Source organism: Drosophila innubila, assembly GCF_004354385.1.
Source record: "Drosophila innubila isolate TH190305 chromosome 2L unlocalized genomic scaffold, UK_Dinn_1.0 4_B_2L, whole genome shotgun sequence".
Classification (NCBI taxonomy): Eukaryota; Metazoa; Arthropoda; class Insecta; order Diptera; family Drosophilidae; genus Drosophila; species Drosophila innubila.
In genome coordinates, this window is record NW_022995372.1 from 1,478,171 (window position 1) to 1,503,251 (window position 25,081).

Genomic DNA, 25,081 nt, shown 5'->3' on the forward strand with positions numbered 1-25,081 from the left:
TATAATTAATGAAATTTTCTTACAGTTAAAAAAAATTATGGTACGAATACTTATTTCTTAATTACGGATTTCTTTTCTCACACAAAAAATATTTTTACATATTAAGTAGGCTGATTTTTATAAAAATGTATGTTATTTATCGTGTCACGAGTTATGTTCATTTTGCGGGAGTGCCATCACTGTAATTAAACAATTATCGCGTCTCGTGTCATCTCTCAAATGTTGCTACATGCGCTGACGCTAACGTAGACGCTGACGTCGGCGTAGACGCAAGCGCAGGCGTCGCTAATGTGAGTCTTATGTAAAAATTAAAACTCCAATTGGAGAAGCAAACAACTTTGCATTTAAGCCTTATATAGTTTACAATTTGTTGCAGCGGCAATTTATCTTTGTTTTTGCTGTTGCTCCTGTTGTTTGTTGTTGCTGCTCGTGTTGTTGTTGTTGCAGTTGCTGCCGTGCGGCGTTTTGTATTATATTTCATCAAATGTTGCTGCATAAATCATTGGCAACATTCGCCACAAGTTTTTTTTGGCAATGTTGCTAACGGTAGCCGGTTATCCAGGCGCTTAGACAAAGCGTTTATTTCACATTCAAATTTAAAAGTTATTCATAATGCCGACAACTTGTTGTTGTTACTCAAGTTATTGTTTTTGTTGTTATTGGTGGATTATGCATGCTCCATATTGATGCGGCTGCCTTTTAGTTAATACCATTTTTGGGATCTCAGCTTTGTTTTTGATTTTTTCATTGAAATTTCAGTGAATTTGTCTGCCAGTCGACACTGTTGTTGTTGCATGATTTATTAACCTTGTTGTTAACTGTTTTGCATGCACTGGTGTGAATATGAATGCTTTTCAGATGCTGCACGATTAATATTTGACTATATACCCGTTCCTAGTAGACTACAAGGGTATATGCATTAAATGTAACAGTGAGTGCAATGGAAGTTTTTAGAGTTAAGTTTAAGGTATTCTTTAATACTAATTACGTTATAAAGAATTGATTAAAAGTGAAATCTTGAGATTCAAAATTTTGAATTTTCAAAATTCCAAGTTTGGGACCTTTTGTTCGAAAACTGAAATCAAAATCTAGAGGGAAAATACTATTTTAAAAAAAAAACAAAATTTAAATGTAAAATTAATTAAGAGGCCATATCATAATGAAAATGATATTCCATTCGAAAATCGGTTCAGTTCTGACAAAGTTATGACAATTTGAAGTTGGTCAGGGCTTTGATTTAGCAACTTTACAAGTCAAAATTTTAGTTAAATTTGACATGAACTTTTACTAAAATATGAAAGGTCTCAGAATCAAGTTTAAAGTGTTTCTTTGTACTTATTACGATATAAGGAATTGATTAAAAGTGAAAACTCGAGATTTAATATTTTGAATTTTTAAAATTCCAAAGGGGGGACCCTTTGCTCGAAAACTGAACCCAAGATCTAGACTCTAGAGTGAACATTTATTTTATCGAAATATGAATTAAAATAAATAAATTTACTGTATTCTACCCGTCTAATTTTTTTTAAGCTTACAGAACTCTTTAATTCTAGTCGAAACCGAAAATATTTGAATCTGTCTAGTAAAATAGAATTTTATATCAAATTTTGGATATCAAAACTGACAAATTAACAAATGTTTACATATTCTGGCATCATCTTAATGTATGACTTTCATATTAAACCACTTTTTTTTATCATATTTTTCGTTTGTTTGGTGAATTGATTCCAGCAACAAAATCGACGCAACGCTTGGCAACATGCTTAGCAACCCGCAGAGCTGGCAACATGCATGTTGATATGCGTGGCGTGTAATTAATTCGAGGTGCATTCACAATTTACATGCATAAATATTGTAATAAATACGCATAAATTGATGACAACAAACTGCAACAAGTGGCAACACCCTACCTCCAAGATCCTGCTGCGCCGTTGTCCCATGAAGACATTTGGCTTAAACACCTACGCAATAAGTTGCAATGACTTGAGTCACTGTGAAGTGCAGCTAATTAATTTCGACTCAGCAGCAACAACAACAACACGCAGCCAAAAAGGGACAACAGGCTTGCCACAACAACAACAGCAATAACAACAACGAATACTTGCAACACCAACGCGGTGAAAGTGCGCATAATTTACACGCACGAGCCAAGTCAACATTTTGGAGTCTGGAGGAGTCAAAAGTTGGAAAACTTATACACAATTTTAATTCACAACTTTGTTGTAAATATTTGGTAATTTGCTTATCAACATTGTGTTCTTTTGATCGAGGAATCGCCAATTAAACAAACCGCATGCGGTAGCAACTTTTGTGAATATCAAATTACAGTTGCCAGTTGTCATAATTAAAATATTATTGGCGAAATAAGCAACTTATTAGTCAATGCTCAAGCACAAGCTTTCACTTGCCATCTTAAATAACTGGCTGTAATTCAATTAAATCAATATACAAAAATAAAATAGCGTTTTATTTAAACTTAGAAATAAGTGTAGCATTCTTTTAGGCGGGGTCCTTAATCAAATAACTTTGTGACAGAAATATGAATATGGCAGTTATCGCAGTTTAAATTGTTGTTTTGATATAAAAAAAATCAGTCGATAATATTGTCGATAGTGATAGCAATGACAGCCAAATGCTAATGTAAAAATGCTGAGTTAAAAAATTAAAAATTAATAAAATTTATATTTTCATAGATTTATTGTAAAAGTAATTATGTTTTTAAGTTTTAACAGAAATGGCTTTCGTAAGTAGTAGAATCTGACATTTAAAATATTTATTTTTTTAATTGTGGTTGCATTATCGCAAATTTGAATTTCCCGCCAACTACGCACTGCTTGCATTAAACTACACCGAGTGTGGCAACTCTTACCTTTCTTTGAGTTCGAATTGAACAGGTCTGGCAGCCTTCTGCACTCAGTAATTCCGAAACGACTATCAGCTGAGCTGTCGGCATCATGATGAAATAACATTTCATCATGGTCGGCATTACTCAGTAAGAATTTTGCGATTGACCGCAGAGGACGTGTGACTCTTGTTGCCGAAATAAATTATATCAAAATGAATACTAACATTTTGGATTTAACTTGTGATATTCTTAAACTCATTTGTGAGCATTTGAAAGTGTTCGATGATAAGAAAAACTTTGCCAGAGCGCATCCGAAACTATGGGACGCATTTGTTGAGCACAGTCGTAAAGAAGTTCAAAGTGAAATTAACTTTGAAAGCGATAATGATCATGAATATGCCGAGAATTGGGATTTTTTCCTGGAATGGTGGGGTTCAAATCTCACGACAATCGACAATAGGGGCGAATGTGTTGATTCGTCAGAGTTGATCGAGATTGCTGCTAAATTCTGCCCCAATTTGGAGCACATTGTTTTCGAGGTCAACAACAACAATATTAAGAAACTTGAAGAAAGTTTGCCAAAACTAAAAATGCTCGAATATATTGAAATGCAGTATTTTGGGGAGCATACAGATAATAACCTGATTAAATCATTGCAATCTCTAACAAAACTACAATCTCTAAACTTAAAATGGTGGTCCTTAAATGAAAATGAAAGTAAGTTAAATTGGAAATATTTTTGGAAAAAATTTTAATAATTTTGATGCATTAACAGGAAACCAATTAAATGAGTTGACTCAATTGGAGGAATTGAAAATTGAATGTCTTGATACGGATAAAGTTTTATTGGATATATCCAAAATACTTGGACATTTACGTGTATTACGAGTTGGAAGAACTCAAACCAAAACGCTAAATTATTTGGCTAAACATTGTACAAAACTGGAGAAATTGATCATATCAGACTTGATATCGACAAATAATATATTCATTTTTCCATATTTTCCGAAACTTACGCACCTTGACATATATATATGTAGGGAAGCCCACCTACATAGATTTATCTCCCACTTGGGAAATCGGTATAGTAACCAGATCCAAACTCTTGGCATTCGGGATTTAACACTGAGCGAAAATGAAATGACGCATATTTCGAAACTTTTAGCTTTAAAGCAACTCTACGCTAAGAAAGTTCTACCAAGCGCTTTTGATATTCTTCTGAGAATGCCATTGGAGAAGATATGGATAACGTCCTTAACTCAAATGGACATTTTCGGACTGATGATAAAATGTCCATCACTAAAGGAATTAACTTTTAATTGTGAAGACATTAATAAGGATTTTATACCAATGGTCTTGTTTATATTGAAGAAGAAGGACTTTCAACCAGATCGGCCGTTTAAGATCACTATGGCAAATCGAGTGGAAATCAATGACCGTTTAAGAAATCAGGTAAATAAAACGTGTTATATAAAAAATATATATATATATATTAATTTATTGTTTATGTTATTTCAGATGGCATCCAGACCGCATTCAAATCTACTGGACTTAACACTATACGGTTTTTTAGGCTTTTAACAAGTATGTAAGAAATAATTTGTAAAAAACAAACTAAATATGCACTTAAGCATATAAATTACATAGTACAGTACAATCTCGAAAATTGATGCAACACAAAAACTCAGGTATTAAATTTAATGTAAAACGTTATGTAATAAAATATATATACACATAATGATATCCACAAAATATTTGAAATACCTTTATAATTTTCAACAAAATTTTATGTATAAGACAGAAGATCTGCCTGCGAAAAACATTTTTTAAATTAATTTTTTATTTTTATAATCAATTAAAAGCGCACCTCAAATTCGAATTATATTGTTTGTACACAAAACAAAAAATAATCAAATAAATCATTTTTTAAATCTTTTTCCATGTTATATAATTACGAAGTTTTTATACAATTTATAAGCTGGTTTAAATAACACAGTACCATCTCGATCATTTAAACAACACGATAACTCAGGCACTAAATGTTAATTGAATAGCTAAATAATTTAATAAACTATTTTCTAATACAAATATACCCTATAATCCGAAAACGAACAATTTTGTGACCTCTATTAACGGGACAACCCCATTTGTTTGGTTTTTGGAATTCAGAGTAAGCATATTGATAGCATTCTGTTAAAATATCAATGTCAGAAGCATACGAAATTCACAAAATTTCTGATATTTTGTAAAGGAAGCCTTTTTACGAGGTAAAAGTCTAGTGACGATAGCCTTTCCATAGCTTTCTAAATTTTGAAAGAACGTGCGAAATTAATAAAAGTAAAATGAATCTTAACATTTTAGATTTACCTGCTGAAATTTTAGTTTTAATTTGCGAACAAATTATAATATTTAATGATAGGAAAAACTTTGCCAGAGCTCATCCAAAATTATGGAAATCATTTATTTATCACAATCGTAAAGAAGCTCAAAGTGAAATTTTGTTTTGGAAGCGAAAAAGATTATAAGTATGTCAAACATTGGGATTTTATTTTGGAATGGTGGGGCTCAAATCTCACATCAATCGACAATAGCGATGGTTTTCTTGACTCGGGAGAATTGGTGGAGACTGCTTCAAGATTCTGTCCCGATTTGGAGCAAATTGCTGTTGGGTTCAGGGGAGCCAATATTAAGAAACTTGAAGAAAATTTGTCAAAACTAAGAATGATCAAGGATATAAAAATGCATGCACATTTGAATATCAAGCATAATAATTCTAGCCTGATTAAATCATTGCAAAATCTAACAAATCTACGCTCTCTGCACTTATATTTTTGGTCTTTAAATAAGAATGAAAGTAAGTTAAATTGAATTGCATAAAAACTTTTAATACTTTTATTAATTTACAGTAGAACAATTGAACAAATTAATTCAATTGGAGGAGCTGACGATTAGTTCTGTTGAAGTTGAGTATATAAACAATATATCAAATTTACTCGGACATTTACGTATATTACAAATATCTAAAATTAATACAATGGCACTTAGTCATATGGCTGAATATTGTACAAAGCTGCAGAAATTATTCATATTGGAATTGATTCCAAAGAATTATAGTAACTTGACACCATTTCCATATTTTCCGAAATTGTTATACCTTGACATCCAATCATGCTGTGAAATTCAAGTATATAATTTTATCGGCGACTTGGACAAACGATACCAAAATCAGATACAAACTTTTGGCATGCGAGATTTAACTCTGTATGAAAACGAAATGGCACATATCTCTAAATTCCGAGACCTGAAGCAGCTCTTTTGTAAGAAGGTTCTATCAAGTTCTTTTGATAGACTTGTCGGGATGCCATTAGAACAACTATGGATTAAAACTTTAACCCAAAATGCTATTTTGCGATTGGTGAAAGAAAGTTCATCATTAAAGGATCTAGCTTGTCGTTGTTATAACATCGATAAGGAATTTCTACCCATACTACTAGATACTCTACAGGCAAAAGGCATCCAAGCAGATCAACCTTTCAAGCTCAATATCACAATTCCCATTGAATTCAGAACAAAGTTTGTTACCCAAGTAAATAATTTATGTTCTACATTAGATATATAGTTGAATAATTATTTATATCATTTTAGCTGGCATCTAAACCGAATTCAAATCTATTGAACTTGAAACTACTCGATATAATAACGCTATATTAAGTCTGACAGCAAGTAAAATTGTTAAAGAAATCAAAACAAAGAAATAAGAAATAATTGCATATTTCAGGATGTCAGAATGTCCTTTTTCCAAACATTCAACATTCATTTAAAAAAAAGAAATCAAATATATTTATTTGAAATTTAAAATATTGACACGCATTGAAAATTTAACATTTTTTTTAGGCGAGAGCCCAAAATTAATTGTTTGTGTTCACAAAAATAAGAAACTATTGCTTTCAAATGTGTATAAAATTATTGATAGATTTGAAAAAATTAAGTATTTATTATATTGAATTAAAATGTATTTTAATTAAATAATTGAGTTCAAATTGTTCGAAAAAATTACATCTCTGACATAAAGGGGCACCGACATTTCGAACGGATGTTTTCAAAAGCAATTCTCTTCAAAATCTCTAAAGACCTCTGAAACGTACCTGAATATGACCAGCTGAAATGTTAGCTAGTCCATCGAAATGCCCCATTATGGCAATTTAAAGTGTTATAGCGATAACAACCGAATGCTAAAATTAAATGATTAACCAAAGAACAAAAAATTACTTTTGTTGAGAAATTTTGAAAAATTGGTTTTACTTAAAAACAAAGTGGGTTTCGCTAAATAGTTCAATCAGAGTTTCCAAACAGTTGGCGTGATTTTTTTTTTTGTGCTCCAAATTTAAATTTACGCCAAGTTCGCACTGCTCGCATTAAATTGCACCGAGTGTGGCAGCCCTTATTTTTTTTAGAGTCCGAATTGAGCAGGTCTGGCAGCCTTCTTCTCTCAGTGTCGCCCAATCGACTTACAGCTGTGCTGTCAGAATAGCTTAGTAAGAAAATCGTGATTTACCGAAAAGAACGCTTGAAACTTGGAGCCAACAAAATGGATTTTTCCGTTTTAGATTTACCACCGGAAATTCTAATACTTATCTGCGAGCAAATTGAAACAATTGATGATAAGATAAACTTTGCCAGAACACATCCAAAACTATGGGATGCATTTGCTGAACACAGTCGTAAAGAAGTTCGAAGTGAAATTTGTTTTGATGAAGTTTTTGAATATGTCGCATATTATGATTTTTTTTTGGAATGGTGGGGTCCAAGTCTCAAATCAATCGACAGCGTTAATGTTGCTGACTCAGGAGTATTGGTGGAGACTGCTGCTAAATTCTGCCCGAATTTGGAGAAAATAATTTTCGATGTCAGAAACGCCAATATTAAGAAACTTGAAGAAAATTTACCAAAACTAAAAATGCTCGAGCATATTGGAATGGAACATTTGGGAGAGCATACAAATGCTAGCCTAATTAAATCATTTCAAAGTTTAACAAATTTACGTTCTCTTCACTTTTATTTTTGGTCTTTAAAAAAAAGTGAAAGTAAGTTAATTTGACTTATAGAGAATATTGTAAGTAATAGTTGTATAAATTTACAGGAGTGCAATTGAACAAATTGATTCAATTGGAGGAACTCAGGATTGAAGCTATTGACACCGATGAAATTACCGATATCTTGCCATTACTTGGACATTTACGTGTGTTAACAATATGTCATCTTGATACAACTACGCTAAATTATTTGGCTAAACATTGTACACAGTTGGAGAAGTTATCCATGATCGAATTGACACCAAGCAATTATAGTAATATACAAATATTTCCATATTTTTCAAAACTTTTACGCCTTAACATAGATGTATGGTCGGAAATTTACGTAAATAGTTTTGGTTCCTACTTGAGCAACCGATACAAAAACCAGCTAAAAGGTCTTCACATACACTTTTTAACTCTGGACTCTGAGGAAATTTCACATATTGCTGAATTTCAAGCACTCAAGCAACTTTCCTTCAGAGAAATTTTACCAAATGCTTTTGATCAACTTGTCAAAATGCCATTAGAAAAAATTGAGTCGAGAACATTGACACAATTCGATATTTTGCGATTGGTGAAAGAATGTTCTTCACTAAAGGAATTAACTTGTCGCTGTGATGACATCGATGAGGAATTTATTCCTGTACTACTGGATAAATTGGAGAAGAAGGGCACTCAACCTGATCTGCCGTTCAAACTCACTATCATTTGCTATATAATATTCAAAACGGATTTAATAAATCAAGTAAATAATATTTTAATGCTATATAATAGATATATACTAAATTATTTATTTCATTTCAGCTTGCAGTCCATCCGAAGTCAAACCTCTTAAATTTGTGTTAAGGCTAAACTAGTTTTTCATGGATTATATATTTTTATTAGTGTATGATGAATTACATGGATTATAAAACTATGAAATAATAAATAATAACAGTCTTTAATATTATAAAATTGCAAGCGCAAGTCGTCATTATTAATAAGCCAATTATTCAAAACAGGGAATACAACGAAAACCTGTCATGTATAAAATAGCTTTAATTTAATTAAATAACTAAAAAAAATTGTTTTTTAATTTGCGCATTAAAAATGAAGCACACTTAAAAGCGCGCATTATATTCAAACGGCAATCGTGTCTATATATAATCGGTATATTCTAGCCTTTCGGCCGACCGCTACCATTCGGTTTACTAGCAAAATGATCTAATACTGAAATGTACCTTTTTGTGGGAGCAAGCGGTGCCAGTTAATTTTCGTGACCAATGCTGCCACACCTTTTGGCTCACATTGGTGTGTAGTTGCTTAATTGAACTTAATCGAAACGATTTTAAGATTGGCGGCGCACAATTCAAATCGGAATTTTTAATTAGTTTACTTAGCATCTTTATTAAACAGTAGTCCAGACTTTTAACCTATCGGTAATTTTTCTGGTTTTTAAGGCTGCCACCTATTACAAATTTGTAATATCATCCCTGGTGTGTATTAGAGTTGCGACTCCAAGATTAACTTGCTTAATAAGTTCACTCGTTTATTTGTAAATTTGTAAATAATTAAGAAACCCTTGCTTCATTGTAAATTATTTGAATTTTTTTGTGTAAAAAGTTTAAGTAATGTGAAGAAAAATAAATTAAAACGGAGCAACTGCAAAATGATCGATACATTTGTGATGAATGACTGAACAAGCTCACTGGTTCATTTCACTGACCCGTTCATTTGAACTTTTTCAGAACGAAACGACCAACTCTAATATCAATACAAATTGCAATGCATGATAACGTAATAAATCACAATAAACTGAACAATAAACTGTGGCAGGAACGCTAAACAAGTGATTTTAAATATTTAAGTGAAAAACAAAAAGTGAACGCCGCAAACGCAAAAAGCAGGTACAACAACAACAATAGCAACAGAAAGCAGCAAACACACACTTACATGCACAGACAGCAAAAACACACACACACTAACACAGTTGGTCTCTTTGCCATGTATGAAAAAGTGAAATAGCAAAAAGAAAAAAAGAAAGGAAAATAAAAGAAGCTACACAGTTTTCTGCCAAAGACAACAAATATTTCAAGTTAGCATTTAAAGCTGCGGCAGCGCATTAAAGTTGCTTTTAAATTTGCAAAATTGTACAATTACATGCAGTTGGACGCACACACTAGCGCACATACATACATACAAACATATACGCATAACAATTATTCATCGCAGCGACGAATTTCTAGCGCTCCGTGTGAGTTTTTCTTTTTACATTTCTCTTTTATTTTGCGCCTATCGTTGATGTTTGTGTGTGTCTATATGTCGTTGAGTTTCTGAAAAGATCTACAGTGAGAGCCAGAGAGGGAGAGAGCAGCTGAGCGAAGGAGGTGACGAGGGCGAGCGAGAGAGAGAGAGAGAATTGAAATTCTGAAACAAAGAGACATAATCCGCAGTCGCAGCGAATGTGCAAAAAATAAACAAACAAATAAAGTGAGCTTTCAACTTTTACATTTCTTTTCTTCCTTTTCGCGCGCTCCTTAGCCGAGCAACAACAAGAAGAACGAAGAGGAAGACGGAGCAACCGACGTAATCGTTTGTTTACCAGCAGAAGAACCATACGAAAAGCCGTCGACGTCGCTGTTGCTGCGGAAGCTTTTTGATTAGCTGCCGGCCAGCGTGCTGGAAAAGTGGAAAGAGAGAGAGAGAGAGAGGAGCAGTGTTGTCAACGACTGCAGAACATGAATCTGCGCGGCAATCCTCCAAAGAAGGAGGGCAAAATGCGCATACGCGCTTTTCCGGTAAGTCAACTAGTCACAATGGCAACAATTAAACGAATCCGACTGTGAGAGACCCTGTAATTATTGTATAAGAAAGCGAATTATAAACCTAATAATGCTAATGACACCATTCAAACAAGAGATGATCTCAAAAAATTTAACTGTGACAAAAGGAATGAATCAATTAGATAATCCTTGTTTTTACTTCCTGTTTTTTTAGAAAAGTTAAGTTTTATTATTATTTTTTTTTTTATTAAAAAAAAAGGTTAAATAATAGTCAATTGTATATATTGAATTTATCAAATTTATAGATACTTCGTTATTCATTATTCAAATAAGGTTTACTTATATATAGTTTAAATTAAAAATATGTTTGAATAATAGTAAAATTAATTTTTGAAAATTATCTGAATGAATGAAAATTCGTAGATTTTATTCCTAAGCATTGATTTTAACTCTTAGATTTACTCAAAGAAATTAAAAATTACTTAATAGTTAAATGCTTATTTTTTTATCGTATTACAGATTTCCATAATTTTATTTAATAATGTTTTTTAAATTTTGCCTACCAAATTTGTATACATTTGTATATCTTTTAATTTCCCAATCAAATTTTAATTTTTGTTTCCAAATGTTGATATTCAAAGTATTATTAGTCGAAATTTTTTTAGGATTCCTTAAAGTATGTAAGATCTTTCGACTCCTTTTTCGAACCTGATCAAGCCTTATTATACCTATAAAAACCACAATAGACCCTTTGTACATGTGTAAAGTACAGGGTCGAAAAGTGCAAATAGAAGTAGTTGCCGGTAAGCATGATGAGGCAGCATTTAATACCGATAAGATACATATATGTATGTATGTATATTATATATAGTATGTTTATATGTGTACATAACTGATCTAGCTTAGCAGGCTGATAACCGCTGTCTAACACTGTTTTGTTTTTTTTTTGTATCAAAAACTTGTGTCAGGGTTGAAATTTGATGAAATATCTAATTTTTTGTTGTTTCATCACATTTTAGTTTTTAAGTTACTTTCAATCTCAACTTAGTTTCGACAAATTGTTGTTGTTTACCAACACACAAACACTCACAGACAGACAGAGACAGAGAGAGACGAGAGACGCCCAGAGTAAGCAAAAAGGAAGAGGCATTGATGACGACCTGGAATTGGAATTGGACTTGGTCACATTCGGGACATTTGTGGGACGTTAACGTCACACCGGCGGATGTCAATAAGGCCAACGTCAAACGGCAGCCGATCGGCGGGCCAACAACAGCAACAGCGTCGTGAACGTCAACGTCAACAGCAACAGCAACAACAGGAGCCGGATTCGGATGCAGATTTGGAAGAGTCTCAGTTTCAGTCCTTTTACATAATTGGGGAGCATCGTTATAGTTGGGAGCGTGCGCTTGGCTCCCAAAGTGGAGCCGGGCCATCGATGTACAGTCATGATCCGAGAATTGCACTCTTTGCTGCCTCAACATCAACATCCTCATCATTATCCTCATCATCCTCCTCAGGCAACAATAATCAGCCAAATAATTTAAATATCCCTATTTGCAAACGCACTCGCATTCTCAATACCATTCCCAATTTCAATCCCATTCTCAATCCCATTCCCACTCCCATTCCCATTCCCATTATTATCCAAGCACAAATGCTCGTATTGTCGCTGGCTCCAATAATTTCAATTTGCGCTCCCGCAATACTCGCAATATTTTGGGGCAGCAATCACAGCAACAACGCAATCAACCACAGCATGTTGTGCCACTCAATGTGCGTGCCACAGCTGGCAGCACCACCGCAATGCCCCCGCACAGTGAGCACTCCGTGAGAGGAACAACAAATGGTGCCGGAGTCGGAGCGGTTAATCCGACTGCTGGTTCAACACAATTGCGTGATATTGGACGCAAGTATCCATTGTGGCTGCCCGAGTATAAACGTCGTGCATTCAATGTTAGACCCAATTCCCCAAAAACAACAAAATATCTATATATATTTATATATATTTACCATGATTTATTAACATATTCCCTTCACAAACTCTTTGCATTTTTGCAGGCCTCCATGGATGAAAAGTATGTGGAAAGCATTTGGGCCACATTGAAGAATGCCATACAGGAGATACAGAAGAAAAACAATTCGGGATTATCATTTGAGCAGCTATATCGCAATGCCTATAACATGGTACTCCATAAGCATGGCACCCGCCTATACTACGGTCTCCGAGAGGTTGTCTCCGAGCATTTGGAGCAAAAGGTGCGACAGGAGGTGCTCGAGAGTTTGCACAGCAATTTTCTGCCCAAATTGAATCAGGCCTGGACCGATCATCAGACATCAATGGTCATGATACGCGACATACTCATGTATATGGATCGGGTTTATGTGCAGCAGCGTGGCCTCGATAATGTCTATAATCTGGGTCTTATACTGTTCAGGGATCAGGTAAGTTACTGTATTTCTATTTTTATCACTAATTTTCTTGCATTGGGAAATAATATACTACAAAACTAAAAAAATATCATTATTTTATAAATACTACAAAACTTGTAGAATATTTTTTGTTACTTTTATTATGTGCATATTTATGTTCATACATGTCTTTATTATAAAAATTGAAAATCTATTTAACATTTAATTTAATTACTTATACAAATTTGAATATACAATTGAAAACTACGATTTTACATTTTTTAGCTTTTATTATGTGCGTTGCATTTTTCTTAATTATAAAATTTAATATTTTATACAAAATTTAAAACTATAATTTGAAATGAACAAATTAAATAGATAATTTCAATTTTAACTCATATAAAAACTTTTCAAAACTGTAGACTCTAAATCATTTTTAATGATTCTTCTATCACTCTTATTTTGACAAAATATTTTTTCATAATTTAGTTTTATTATTTATAAAAATTTAAATTAAAAAAAGGAAGCTGTGATAAACAAAAAATATATTTTAAGTTTACTGAAAAAGCAAAAATATAAAGTCTGGAAGTATTTAACCCTAAAATACGTAAGTGTGTCTCAAGACACTTATCCGTTTAATTACAATAACTAAAAAAGTAATTAATTTTTTAACAAAAATTATTTGACTTATCTGTGTTCATTATTTTAGAAGTTGGTCTTAGAGGTTATAAAATATTTAAAAATTTTTATGAAAATCAACAAATTTATATATATATATATATATTACTCTTTGTCCTGATTCAGTCATTCACTGATCATTGCACAGCACAAACTATAAGACATAGGAAGCTGAAATTTGCACACAATATTTAGAAATTTATAATTTAAAGTATTTTATAAATAGTAATAGTTAATATAATTAACGGTCTTCTTTTCTTTAGGTGGTTCGCTTTCCGGAGATACAAAAGGCGCTAAGGGAAAAACTACTAGGCATGGTATTGGAGGAGCGTCATGGTGAGGCAATCAATCATTTGGCGATCAAGAATGCATGCACAATGCTCATCACATTGGGCATCAATTCACGCACCGTTTATGAGGAGGACTTTGAGAAGCCATTCCTATCACAGTCGGCGGCCTTTTACAAGTTCGAATCGCAAAACTTTCTTGCGGAGAATAACGCTGGCGTTTACATTAAGAAAGTGGAGGCCCGCATCACGGAAGAATCATCACGTGCGGCACTCTATTTGGATAAGGATACGGAGCCGAGAATTGTGCGTGTCGTTGAGGAGGAGCTGATTAAAAAACATATGCGAACCATTGTGGAAATGGAAAATTCGGGTGTGGTGTACATGATTAAGAATTCGAAAACTGAGGACTTGGCATGCACATATAAACTATTCTCGAGACTTAAAGAGGAGGGCCTCAAGGTGATAGCCGACACAATGTCGGCATATCTGCGCGAACAGGGCAGCATGCTGGTCAAGGAGGAGGAGAACGGCAATACAAATCCAATAACATTTGTCCAAAACTTGCTCGATCTCAAGGATCGATTTGATCAATTCTTACTACATTCATTTAGCAACGATCGACTATTCAAGAATGTCATCTCAGCTGATTTCGAGCATTTTCTCAATCTGAACAACAAATCACCCGAGTATCTATCGCTCTTCATCGATGATAAACTGAAAAAGGGTGGCAAGGGCGTAAGTTGTATATAGTTTATTAAATCGGCTATATATTCACTAATTAATGTCAATTATTTTGCAGATGAGCGAACAGGAAATTGAGACCATTTTGGATAAAACAATGGTGCTGTTCCGCTTTCTACTCGAAAAGGATGTGTTTGAGCGCTACTACAAGACACATTTGGCCAAACGTTTGCTGCTCAACAAATCAGTCTCAGATGACTTTGAAAAGAATATGATATCCAAACTAAAGGCAAGTATTAAGACCAGCAAACAATACCGAAATCGGTACCGAATCTTGGACTGGATCTTATTTTCTTTTTTAAATTAAAGGGTCCCTTTTGAGATTTGATAACTTTAAATCTCAATTTATCACTTTTAATCGACTCCCAATATCATAATTAGTTTAAAAAAAAAACTTTAAATTAGGTTCTGAGACCTTTAATTTTTTTGTAAATTATGTAAAATTCAACCAAAATTTTGACTTGTAAAGTTGCTAGATGAAAGGTCTAACCTACTTCAAACTGTCATAACTCAGTGAAAACTGAACCGATTTTCAAATGGAATGTCATTTTGATCATGATTTTACCTTTAATTTCAATCTGCATTTAAATTTTGTTCATTTAGAAAATTTTATTATATTTCGACTATCATAGCCATGATTCCATGTTAATGGTAAGGGTCCCCCCTTTGAATATTTGAAAATTCAAAATTTTAAATCTCAAGCTCTCACTTTTAATCAACTCCTTATATCGTAATTAGTATAAAACAACACTTTAAACTTAATTCTGAGACGTTTCATTTTTCTGTAAAGAATCATGTCAAATTTAACAAAAATTTGGACTTGTAAAGTTGATAGATCAAAGGTCTGACCAACTTTAATCATTCACAACATCGTTAAAATTTTACCAATTTTCATCATTTTGATCAGGGTTTGGCATCTTACATCATTTTGCATTGAACTATTATTTAATTTGTTTAAAAATTATTTTTCCCTTTGGAATATTGAATACTAAAAATTTCAAATTCATTTTTTACCCGTAACCACATTTTTAACCGTAACGGCTTCATCGTCTTTTTGCAGACTGAATGTGGCTGTCAATTTACATCAAAGCTGGAGGGTATGTTCAAGGATATGTCCGTATCAAATACAATTATGGATGAGTTTAAGAGTTATGTAAATAATAACAATCTGTCATTGAGTGGCGTGGAGCTAACGGTTCGCATATTGACCACTGGATTTTGGCCCACACAGGCAAGTCGCAACTAAACTATATAATATAAATTATTTATTAAATGTCCCTATTTCTTTGAATCTTACAGACGGCAACGCCTAATTGCAACATACCATCAGCGCCACGCGAGGCATTTGAGGTGTTCAAGAAGTTCTATCTGGACAAGCACTCAGGTCGGCAGCTGACGTTACAGCCGCAAATGGGTGAGTTCAGATTGATCAGACTATTCACACATATATAATAAGAGTTACAAAATAAATCATATGTAAACAATATAAACTGAAATAATGCAATATCCCAGACTAACTAATTTTTGGGATATCAAAAAATTTGTATTTTTAAATAAATTACATTTCAATTTTTAAATAATACTTAAGTGTATATTTTTTGAGATTTCATATAATAACTCTTATTTTATTGTTATTATACAAATAGATTATTATTATTCATTTAAGATACAATTAAAAGAACCATTTAAAATTAGCAATTAATATAAAGTACAAATAATCTTTAGGGTAATAAAACTTATATGACCAATATGTTGACCAATAGATCATAAATGCCTTTAAGTTTTGATAATACACCTTTCGTTTTATGAGATTTTGTTTGATTTGAAATGATAGAAATATAATAATAATAAAGAAATCGCCAAATCTTAGTTAAGAAATCGCCAAAGTCTGGTGGGTCCACCCTTTTTTTTTTTTTTATTAATATTTGATTATCTTATAATTTCTAAATAATTTATTTTGTTTTACATTTTTACTAAAGTAATTCAAAGAAATTGTTAACTAATCAACTGATAGAATTTTTATGTAATTTTTGAAATGTTAAATGTTTTTTTCTAGGCACTGCCTATATAAATGCCGTATTCTACGGCCGTAAAGCGAATGACAGCGACAAGGACAAGGATGGGCCAAGCTCAAGTTCAAGTGGCTGTGCTGTGCCGACCACAACACGCAAGCATATACTACAAGTGTCCACCTACCAGGTAAGTACAACAATCAGCTTATAACCCAACAAAATGAATAATTCCCTGTGTTGTAGATGTGCGTGTTGCTGTTGTTTAACAATCGGGATGTGCTGACCTATGATGATATACACCAGGAGACGGACATACCGGAACGGGAGCTGGTTCGCGCACTGCAATCGCTGTCAATGGGCAAACCCGCACAGCGATTGCTAGTGCGCAACTCCAAGACGAAAACAAAAGACATTGAGCCCTCGGACGAGTTTTATGTGAACGATGCATTTGTCTCCAAATTCCACAGGTGATTTAAATCTAACATCAAATGTAAATACCACTTAATGCTGTCTCTCTTGTTGCTCTTGCTGTAGGGTTAAGATACAAACGGTCGCTGCCAAGGGCGAATCGGAGCCGGAACGCAAGGAGACGCGCGGCAAAGTGGATGAGGATCGAAAGCATGAAATTGAGGCGGCCATTGTGCGCATTATGAAGGCGCGCAAGCGTATGGCGGTTAGTTGATCATCTGTACTCTTATCATCACTATTCTTATCACATTTGTTAACTTGATTTTGTTGTCATCTGTTTTACAGCACAACCTGCTGGTCTCGGACGTCACGACGCAGTTGAAGTCACGTTTCTTGCCCTCGCCCGTGTTCATCAAGAAGCGCATCGAAGGCCTTATCGAGCGTGAATATCTGGCGCGAACGCCAGAGGATCGCAAGGTGTACATCTATTTGGCTTAAAGGATAACAAAATCGAAAAAAAATTAACACCCTCAGCCCCCACTCATTTCAATCAGTTGGCACATACTCATTATTTGCAATCGAAAGCTATATTCATTTACCACACAACAAGTCAAACAGTTTCCACATCTCCAACGCCTCCTATTTCCGTACAAGCACAATCATAATTCGTAACTTATGCATATATATATATATATCAATTGGAGCACACACAATCCACAATTTTAATGAAGGCACCCAAAACTGGAATCATATATATATTTCGACCAAGAGATGTTAAATAGAATTATAAAACGCAATAGACAAGTGCTAAATTTGTAAGCCTGACACTCAAAATTGAACAGTTATTGATCATCTTGAGATGATCTTAAGCAGCCTCTGCATCTGCACTCTCTTTCTCTTCTCCCTTGCCATTGCTATCCATAATATAATTTCGACTATTCACAAAAATGAAAAACAAATGATTTTCTAAAATTTTTGCAATTTATTTAACACAAATTTTCCAACCAGCAACCATGACATAAAATGAAAATTGTATAGCAATAAGCCCATATATATATATATATACATATATATATATATATACACACTATCACAATCACACACATCTAAAATCACACCCAATAATACACACACACACACATACTATGGATGGAGAAGCGTACGCGAAGCAAAAAAAATAAGAATTAATGCATAATGCAAAAACTTAATTCTAAGCAGCAGTATAAATATAGCTAAAATAATAAATTTATAAATGAATAATAAATTTAGTGAGCGTTTGATGTACATTTATACGTCTGTATCCTCTCCTTTCCCCTCTTCCTTTCGAAAGCAACAGTAAGCAAGTCCTTAAAACATTCAAAATACACTTTTGAGATTCATGTGAACAGAGTTTAAAATTGAGAAAAATTCAACACACATTTTTAAAATCGATTTTTTATATCTATACACATTTATTCGTAAAAACAAGCTTATAAACTAATGAGAAACAATAGATGTATGAAAGTTGTTCAACTACTTTAGGTTGGTATATGACCAAAATCTAAACCAATGTCAGGTAATAATATATTCAACAGTTTTTCTAAATTGACACTATTTTTTATCTTTGGATTTGAATTATTAATTAAGTCGCATCCTTATAAATTAATGCAACATTTTACGAAAGAGAGTCCATTAAATATATTATAAGCGTGTAAACGAACTGGCGAAAGCTCAGAATAAACGCGAGAAAAAGAATTGTACATAATTTTTTGTTCTATATGGAAAATAATATATATAAAACGTATATGAGCGTTAAAATTAACTGTGAACTTGTTATTTTAATTATTTTACAAATGACGGCTGCCAAATTATTTTAATTTGAAAGCTTGTGTGCAGTTTTTAAATCAGCGATAAACTTTATGGCTAATAAATGAACTAATCCCACTTTTTTGGATAGATTTGGGTCCAGAACCGACGAAAAACATTGTTTTCTATAGCAGTTTTTTTTTAGAATTTTTTAAAAAGCTGGCTTTTTTTCTGACTTTTTTTTGGAGGTGCGCCCACATTTGTCACCATTACTCGAGAACGACAAAAGCTAATGAATATATCTATGTTTCATTCATACACAGTCTTAGATTTAAACCAGTAGTTTTAGAGCTATCATTTTTTGAATTAAGAAAATGATTTTTTGCTTGGCCTTTTTTTTCTTAGTTTTTTTTTTCTTTAAAATTCAAGGATAACTTGAAAAAAATTAGTAAAATTTTCGGTTTGATTTTATTAACATAGCAGCATAAATTACGCGTCGTTTAAGATATCATTCATAAAAATCTATGGCGAAACGACGATATAAATTTTTTTTATCTGTATCGATGTTTTTTTTTTTTTTGACTTTTTTGTGGAGCAGCATGACTTTTAGTATGAAAATTTTTTGTATTTTTTGAGATAACGTAACCAAGATTACAGCATTTGTATTTGTTATTGTCTTTCACATGTGTAACCAAAGTTGGTTTAAATCGGTCGACTATATTATATAGCTGCAATAGGAACAATCGGTCCAAAATCAAGTGATTGGTTCCATGGCAGCTATATGTTATGGTGATCCGATTCCAACCAAATTTGGACAGGTTGTATAAGATGATACGAGGTTTACTATTTGTAAGTCTGGTACAGGTAACTTAAAAAGTTTTTCATACTAAAGGTTGCTTATCGACCGTTCGTATTGATTGTTCCTATGGCAGCTATATGATATAGTGGTCCGATTTCTACCAAATTTGGTTAGGATGTAATGGGCAATTAAAAATACAAAATCTATGAGTTTGATTTGGATATATCCAAAAACAAAAAGGTTTTTCATACTAAAACTTAATTTTCTACCGATCGGTCCTATGGCAGCTATATGATATAGTTGATCGATTTAAACAAACTTCGGTAAGGATGCATAAGAACAACTTATACGCATATTCTATCAGTTTAGATATGATATCTCAAAAATCAAAAAAGTTTTTCATGCTAAAACTTGATTTTTCACTAAAGTTGGTGAAGATGTAAAGGACAATATAGAATACACAGTTTGTGAGTTTGGTTGAAATATCTTAAAAAATAAAAAAGTTTTTCATACTGATCGTTCCCATGGCAGCTATATTGAAAAGTCAACCGATTTGAACCAAATTCGGTAGAGATATATAACACATTACCAGATACCCAACCTGCGAGATTGGATGGTATATCCATAGAAACAGCAGAAGTTTTCATACTAAAGGCTGATTCTGAACCGATCTCTCCTATGGCAGCTATATGATCAGACTGATTTGAACCAAATATAGTCAAAATGTGTAAAATAACAACAAACTAATATTGTGTGAGATTGGTTAAGAAAAGCAAAGAAATTTTCATACTAAAGGTCATGCTGCTCCACAAGAAAGTCAAAAAAATCTAAAAAAAAAATAACATCGATACAGATCAAAAAAATTTATATCGCCGTTTCGCCATAGATTTTAATGAATGATATCCTAAACAACGCGTTAATAATGCAGCTATGTTAATAAAAATCAAACCGAAAATTTAAATAATTTTTTTCGAGTTTTCCTCGAATTTTAAAGTAAAAAAAGCTAAACAAAAAATCATCATTTTCTTTATTCAAAAACTGATAGCTGTAAAACTACTGGTTTAAATCTAATACTGTGTGTGAATGAAATGTAAATATATTCATTAGCTTTTAGAAAATGCAAAGCTTTAGAAATCTGTTTTGTCATTCTCGAGTAATGGTGACAAATGTGGTCGCACCTTCAAAAAAAGTTAAGAAAAAAATAAGACAAATTTTCAAAAAATTCTAAAAACAAATTTTGCATAGAAAAAAAAATGATTTTCGTCTGTTCTGGCCCCAAATCTATTCAAAAAAGTGGGTTTCGTTCTTTTAATTTTTGTCTGTTGTCTTGTGTAACCGATAGCTCGATAATTTACTATGAAGCATCACAGTCTGTTGTTATAAGAAATAACATAACAGCTGTTGAGCTTAACACTAACATAGTGTTTTACTCATTTGGGCAGTCAAATTGTGGGATTATTTGAAAAATATGCAAATGCTAAACGCAAGTGACACATTTCAAAGGCATCGACATGTGATTCATTTTTATACGCCCGTTGCTTAGAAAAGTCTAAATTTAAACTTAACAAAGGTATGTGATGAATTTCAGGCAATATTAAAATTTATTTAGTTCATTTGCATTGCTTTAACATGGATAACGAGGTTGATTTTAGCGTGGACATCAAAGAAATAACTTTGATAGAAAATGTAAGAATATCAATAATTGATTCAATTGTTTATATAGCCCGTATAATCTGCACTAATATTTTTCACAGTAAACAGTTCAAATATGTATGTGTGTGTGCTGGTAATTATATATTTCATTTTCATAGGTTGGATCCGGCGCATTTGGTGACGTCTACAGTGCAAAGTGGCCAACCAAATGTGGTGACAAGAAATTGGCGGTAAAAAAGCTTAGATACTCACTAGATTCTAACAAAGCTCTGGAGAGAGAGCTGAAGAATCTGTCGTGTCTTAAGCATCGGAATATTGTTACATTTTACGGTATCTCTAAGGATAAGGAGAATAAATTGCACATACTATTAGAGTTTTCAGAGTGCGGATCTCTTTACAATTTTTTGCACAATACGAGATCCGAGATTACAAATGCGACGAAACGAAACTGGATGATTCAATTAGCTAAGGTATTTTTCATGCCCTTTGTACTGCCACGACTGGTGATTCACCAATATAAAAATTGAATGCCACTTTCATTTACAGGGTATTGTTTATTTACATGAGAAAAATGTAATTCATCGAGATTTAAAAACAGATAATTTACTGCTTTATGACAATTGTCGTACCGTAAAAATATGTGATTTTGGCACAGTGAAGGAAATTGCAACTAATAACACAGCAAACACTGGAACCCCATATTATATGGCACCAGAGGTGTGTATTTCTCAAATCCCCAAATTAAAAATGAAAGAACTTCAAATTAGAAAAGTTTTTTGTTTACCAAGGTCGCAATTAGTGGTAAATATGACACAAAGTGCGATGTTTATAGTTTCGGCATTATATTCTGGGAGGTAATGTCACGGATGAAGCCATTTTACCACCTGGGAGATATTCCTCCGTTGACTCTTCAAAATAAAGTCAGTAAGGGTAAGAACCTTTCCCAAAGGAAGCTCATAATATAATCTATATTTATTATAATTTGAAATCTTTTTTTATTGCAGGTGATCGTCCACTTGTGAGTGACATTCAAAGCTTTCGCGGTTCGGATACGATAATAAAATTGATAAAAACATGTTGGCATGCAAAATTACACAAACGAGCGACAATGGAACAAGTAATCAAAACACTTGCTTGTGATAATTTGGATGACGTTATATTAGAAAGAGAGGTACTATTTTTAAGTAAATTGACTATATTAAGTCAAAAGTTTTAAAATTCAATTATTTTTATAATAAAGCCATTTGCAACTGGTACATTTGCCCACTTCTACAGAGCCAAGTGGAACACTAAACATGACGAGAGGACAATAGCGGCCAAAATATGTAGCTACTCTATACACCGTGAGGTCCTTCGGGTTAAGGACTTATTGCTTCTTGGCCATGATAATATTGTAACATTATTTGGCATCTTTGAAGATTATTATAAAGGAGCTCTCTTACTAATGGAGTATGCGGATTGTGGATCACTTGAAAACGTTCTGCATGAGAATGAAAAAAAAAGGAATTACTCATACCGTGATGCCCTGAATTGGATGCATCAATGCGTTAAGGTACATACCAGCATTAATTGAATCATTCTGAATTGTATAATATTCGAATTTCTAGGGAATGGCATATCTGCATGAAAAGAAAGTTATTCATCGTAGACTGAGACCAAGCAAACTGCTACTTATGAACGATTTTCAAACACTTAAGATTTCTATCTTGGGCTTAACGTGTTGGTCACTGGTACTAGACAAAAATAACATACCCGAGTATATAGCTCCAGAGGTTTGTACTTATTAAATTCTTTAGTAAATGCAAATTAGCTTGAAATTAATGAAACCTTTATTCATGTTGTTGTTGAATAAGACTAAATTAACGGAAATGACCGATGTCTATAGCATTGGGATTATACTCTGGGAAGTTATGTCCAGAAAGAAACCATTTTTAAAAATGAAGTTTTTGGACATTGAGGATGTAGTTAAGAAAGGTAAGAAAACTAAATAAATATTAAAAAGACTTATAACACTCACGTCTACAGGTGCTCGTCCTGATCTAAAAGATGCTAACATATTTGAGAATTCCGAGCCGATTAAAGATTTGATCACCGGGTGCTGGCATTCAGATCCACAGAAGCGACCTACCATGAAAGACTTAATTTTGTCTCTTGGCGACATACTATTGTCAGAATAATTAATTTAGTAAAGTTTATAGCTTATATGCAATAACAAATAATAAATAACAGCAAAAAATGTATAGCTTATTTTAATGTAAAACAAGTAGGCGGTTACAGGTACAGGTACTCTATACTGAGGTTAATTTTCGACCAATTGTTCCTATGGCAGCTAAATGATATATGGAACCGAATTAAACCGAATTTGGTCAGAATGTACAAAACCAAGTTAAATGCGTATTTTATCAGTTTGATTAAGATATCTCAAAAAACAAAAAACTTTTTCATACTAAGACTTAATTTTCGAATAAGCGTCTCCATTGCAGCTATATGATATAGTGGACCGATTTTAACCAAATTTGGTCAGGATGTATAATACCAGCCTAGATGGATATTCTATTAGTTTTTCGTCTGTTCTGGCCCCAAGTCTACTCAAAAAAGTGGGTTTCGTTCTTTTAATTTTTGGGCTGTTGCCTATCTCGATAATTTATTATGAAGCATTACAGTCTGTTGTTATAAGAAATAACATAACAGCTGTTGAGTTTAAAACTAACATAGTGTTTTACTCATTTGGTGCAGTTAAATTGTGGGATCATTTGAAAAATATGCAAATGCAAAACGCAAGTGACACATTTTAAGGGAATCGACATTATCTTAAGCTATCGAAAAGTTGAATTCGTTATTCCTTCCAGTGTTAGGTATATTAATATTTTTTAAACAGTATGTGATTCATTTTTATGCGCCCGTTACTAAAAAAAGTCGAATTTTTAACTTAAAAAAGGTATGTAATGAATTTTAAGAAATATAAAAATTTTAAATAAATTTAGATTCTCACTAGATTCTAACAAAACTCTGGAGAAAAGCTTAAAAATCTGTCGTGTCTTAAGCATCAGAATATTGTGACATTTTACGGTAGCTCTAAAGATAAGGAGAGATACTGGCACAATTGGTGACTCACCAATATACAAATTGTATGCCACTTTCATTTACAGGGTATTGCTTATTTACACAAGAAAAATGTAATTCATCGGGATTTAAGAAACATAATTTACAGCTTTTCGACAGTTTTCGCTTACTAAAAATATCTGATTTTGGCACAGTGATAGAAATTGCAACTAATAATACAGCAGACACTGGAACCACTTAAATGGCACCAGAGGTTTGTATTTCTCAAATCCCCAAAGCAAAGAGGAAAGAACTTTAACTCAAAACTAGGTCGCAATTAGTGGTAAATATGACACAAAGTGCGACGTTTATAGTTTCGGCATAATATTCTGGGAGGTATTGTCACGGATAAAGCCATTTTACCACTTGGGAATTATTCCTGCTAATTTTGGTTTTGAAATTTAATATTGATTTTATCAAATACATCTTATTGAACATTATAAATTTGTGTTGATTTATTAACATTTTTTTTATCATATGATTTTTAATTCTTTGACCGAAATCATACATAAAAAATCT

General features: G+C 32.9%; 4 protein-coding genes across 7 annotated transcripts; all 4 read left to right on the top strand.

Moving 5' to 3' along the window:
• The first annotated feature begins 3,003 nt into the window (after positions 1-3,003).
• On the top strand, positions 3,004-4,588 carry LOC117781729. Its single transcript, XM_034618542.1, has 3 exons — positions 3,004-3,562; positions 3,621-4,297; positions 4,364-4,588. Exons 1-3 carry the CDS (start codon positions 3,058-3,060, stop codon positions 4,424-4,426), a joined length of 1,245 nt encoding a protein of 414 aa, XP_034474433.1. The 5' UTR covers positions 3,004-3,057; the 3' UTR covers positions 4,427-4,588.
• Positions 4,589-5,113: 525 nt separating this feature from the next.
• On the top strand, positions 5,114-8,867 carry LOC117781730. 3 transcript variants are annotated; one of them, XM_034618545.1, is made up of 3 exons: positions 5,114-5,699; positions 7,986-8,665; positions 8,725-8,867. In XM_034618545.1, the coding sequence occupies exons 1-3, from the start codon at positions 5,258-5,260 to the stop codon at positions 8,764-8,766; spliced, it is 1,164 nt and encodes a 387-aa protein (XP_034474436.1). In that variant the 5' UTR covers positions 5,114-5,257; the 3' UTR covers positions 8,767-8,867. The 3 variants fall into 3 exon arrangements, with proteins under 3 accessions (XP_034474436.1, XP_034474435.1, XP_034474434.1); XM_034618544.1 differs by lacking the exons at positions 7,986-8,665; positions 8,725-8,867 and adding exons at positions 5,752-6,431; positions 6,491-6,705 and having other exon boundaries at positions 5,202-5,699; XM_034618543.1 differs by lacking the exon at positions 5,114-5,699 and adding an exon at positions 7,409-7,929.
• A 737-nt stretch (positions 8,868-9,604) lies between these two features.
• Positions 9,605-18,507, top strand: LOC117779578 (cullin-3). 2 transcript variants are annotated; one of them, XM_034615807.1, is made up of 11 exons: positions 9,605-9,806; positions 10,441-10,697; positions 12,744-13,127; positions 14,036-14,797; positions 14,862-15,032; positions 15,864-16,034; positions 16,103-16,217; positions 16,860-17,002; positions 17,059-17,282; positions 17,350-17,488; positions 17,569-17,721. In XM_034615807.1, exons 2-11 carry the CDS (start codon positions 10,638-10,640, stop codon positions 17,719-17,721), a joined length of 2,322 nt encoding a protein of 773 aa, XP_034471698.1. In that variant the 5' UTR covers positions 9,605-9,806; positions 10,441-10,637. The 2 variants fall into 2 exon arrangements, with proteins under 2 accessions (XP_034471698.1, XP_034471697.1); XM_034615806.1 differs by lacking the exons at positions 9,605-9,806; positions 10,441-10,697 and adding an exon at positions 12,049-12,638 and having other exon boundaries at positions 17,569-18,507.
• Positions 18,508-21,465: 2,958 nt separating this feature from the next.
• On the top strand, positions 21,466-23,700 carry LOC117781046 (mitogen-activated protein kinase kinase kinase 7-like). The gene is made up of 9 exons (XM_034617762.1): positions 21,466-21,493; positions 21,619-21,930; positions 22,007-22,177; positions 22,249-22,390; positions 22,465-22,631; positions 22,701-23,012; positions 23,068-23,232; positions 23,314-23,434; positions 23,486-23,700. The coding sequence occupies exons 2-9, from the start codon at positions 21,913-21,915 to the stop codon at positions 23,635-23,637; spliced, it is 1,248 nt and encodes a 415-aa protein (XP_034473653.1). The 5' UTR covers positions 21,466-21,493; positions 21,619-21,912; the 3' UTR covers positions 23,638-23,700.
• Positions 23,701-25,081: the final 1,381 nt, after the last annotated feature.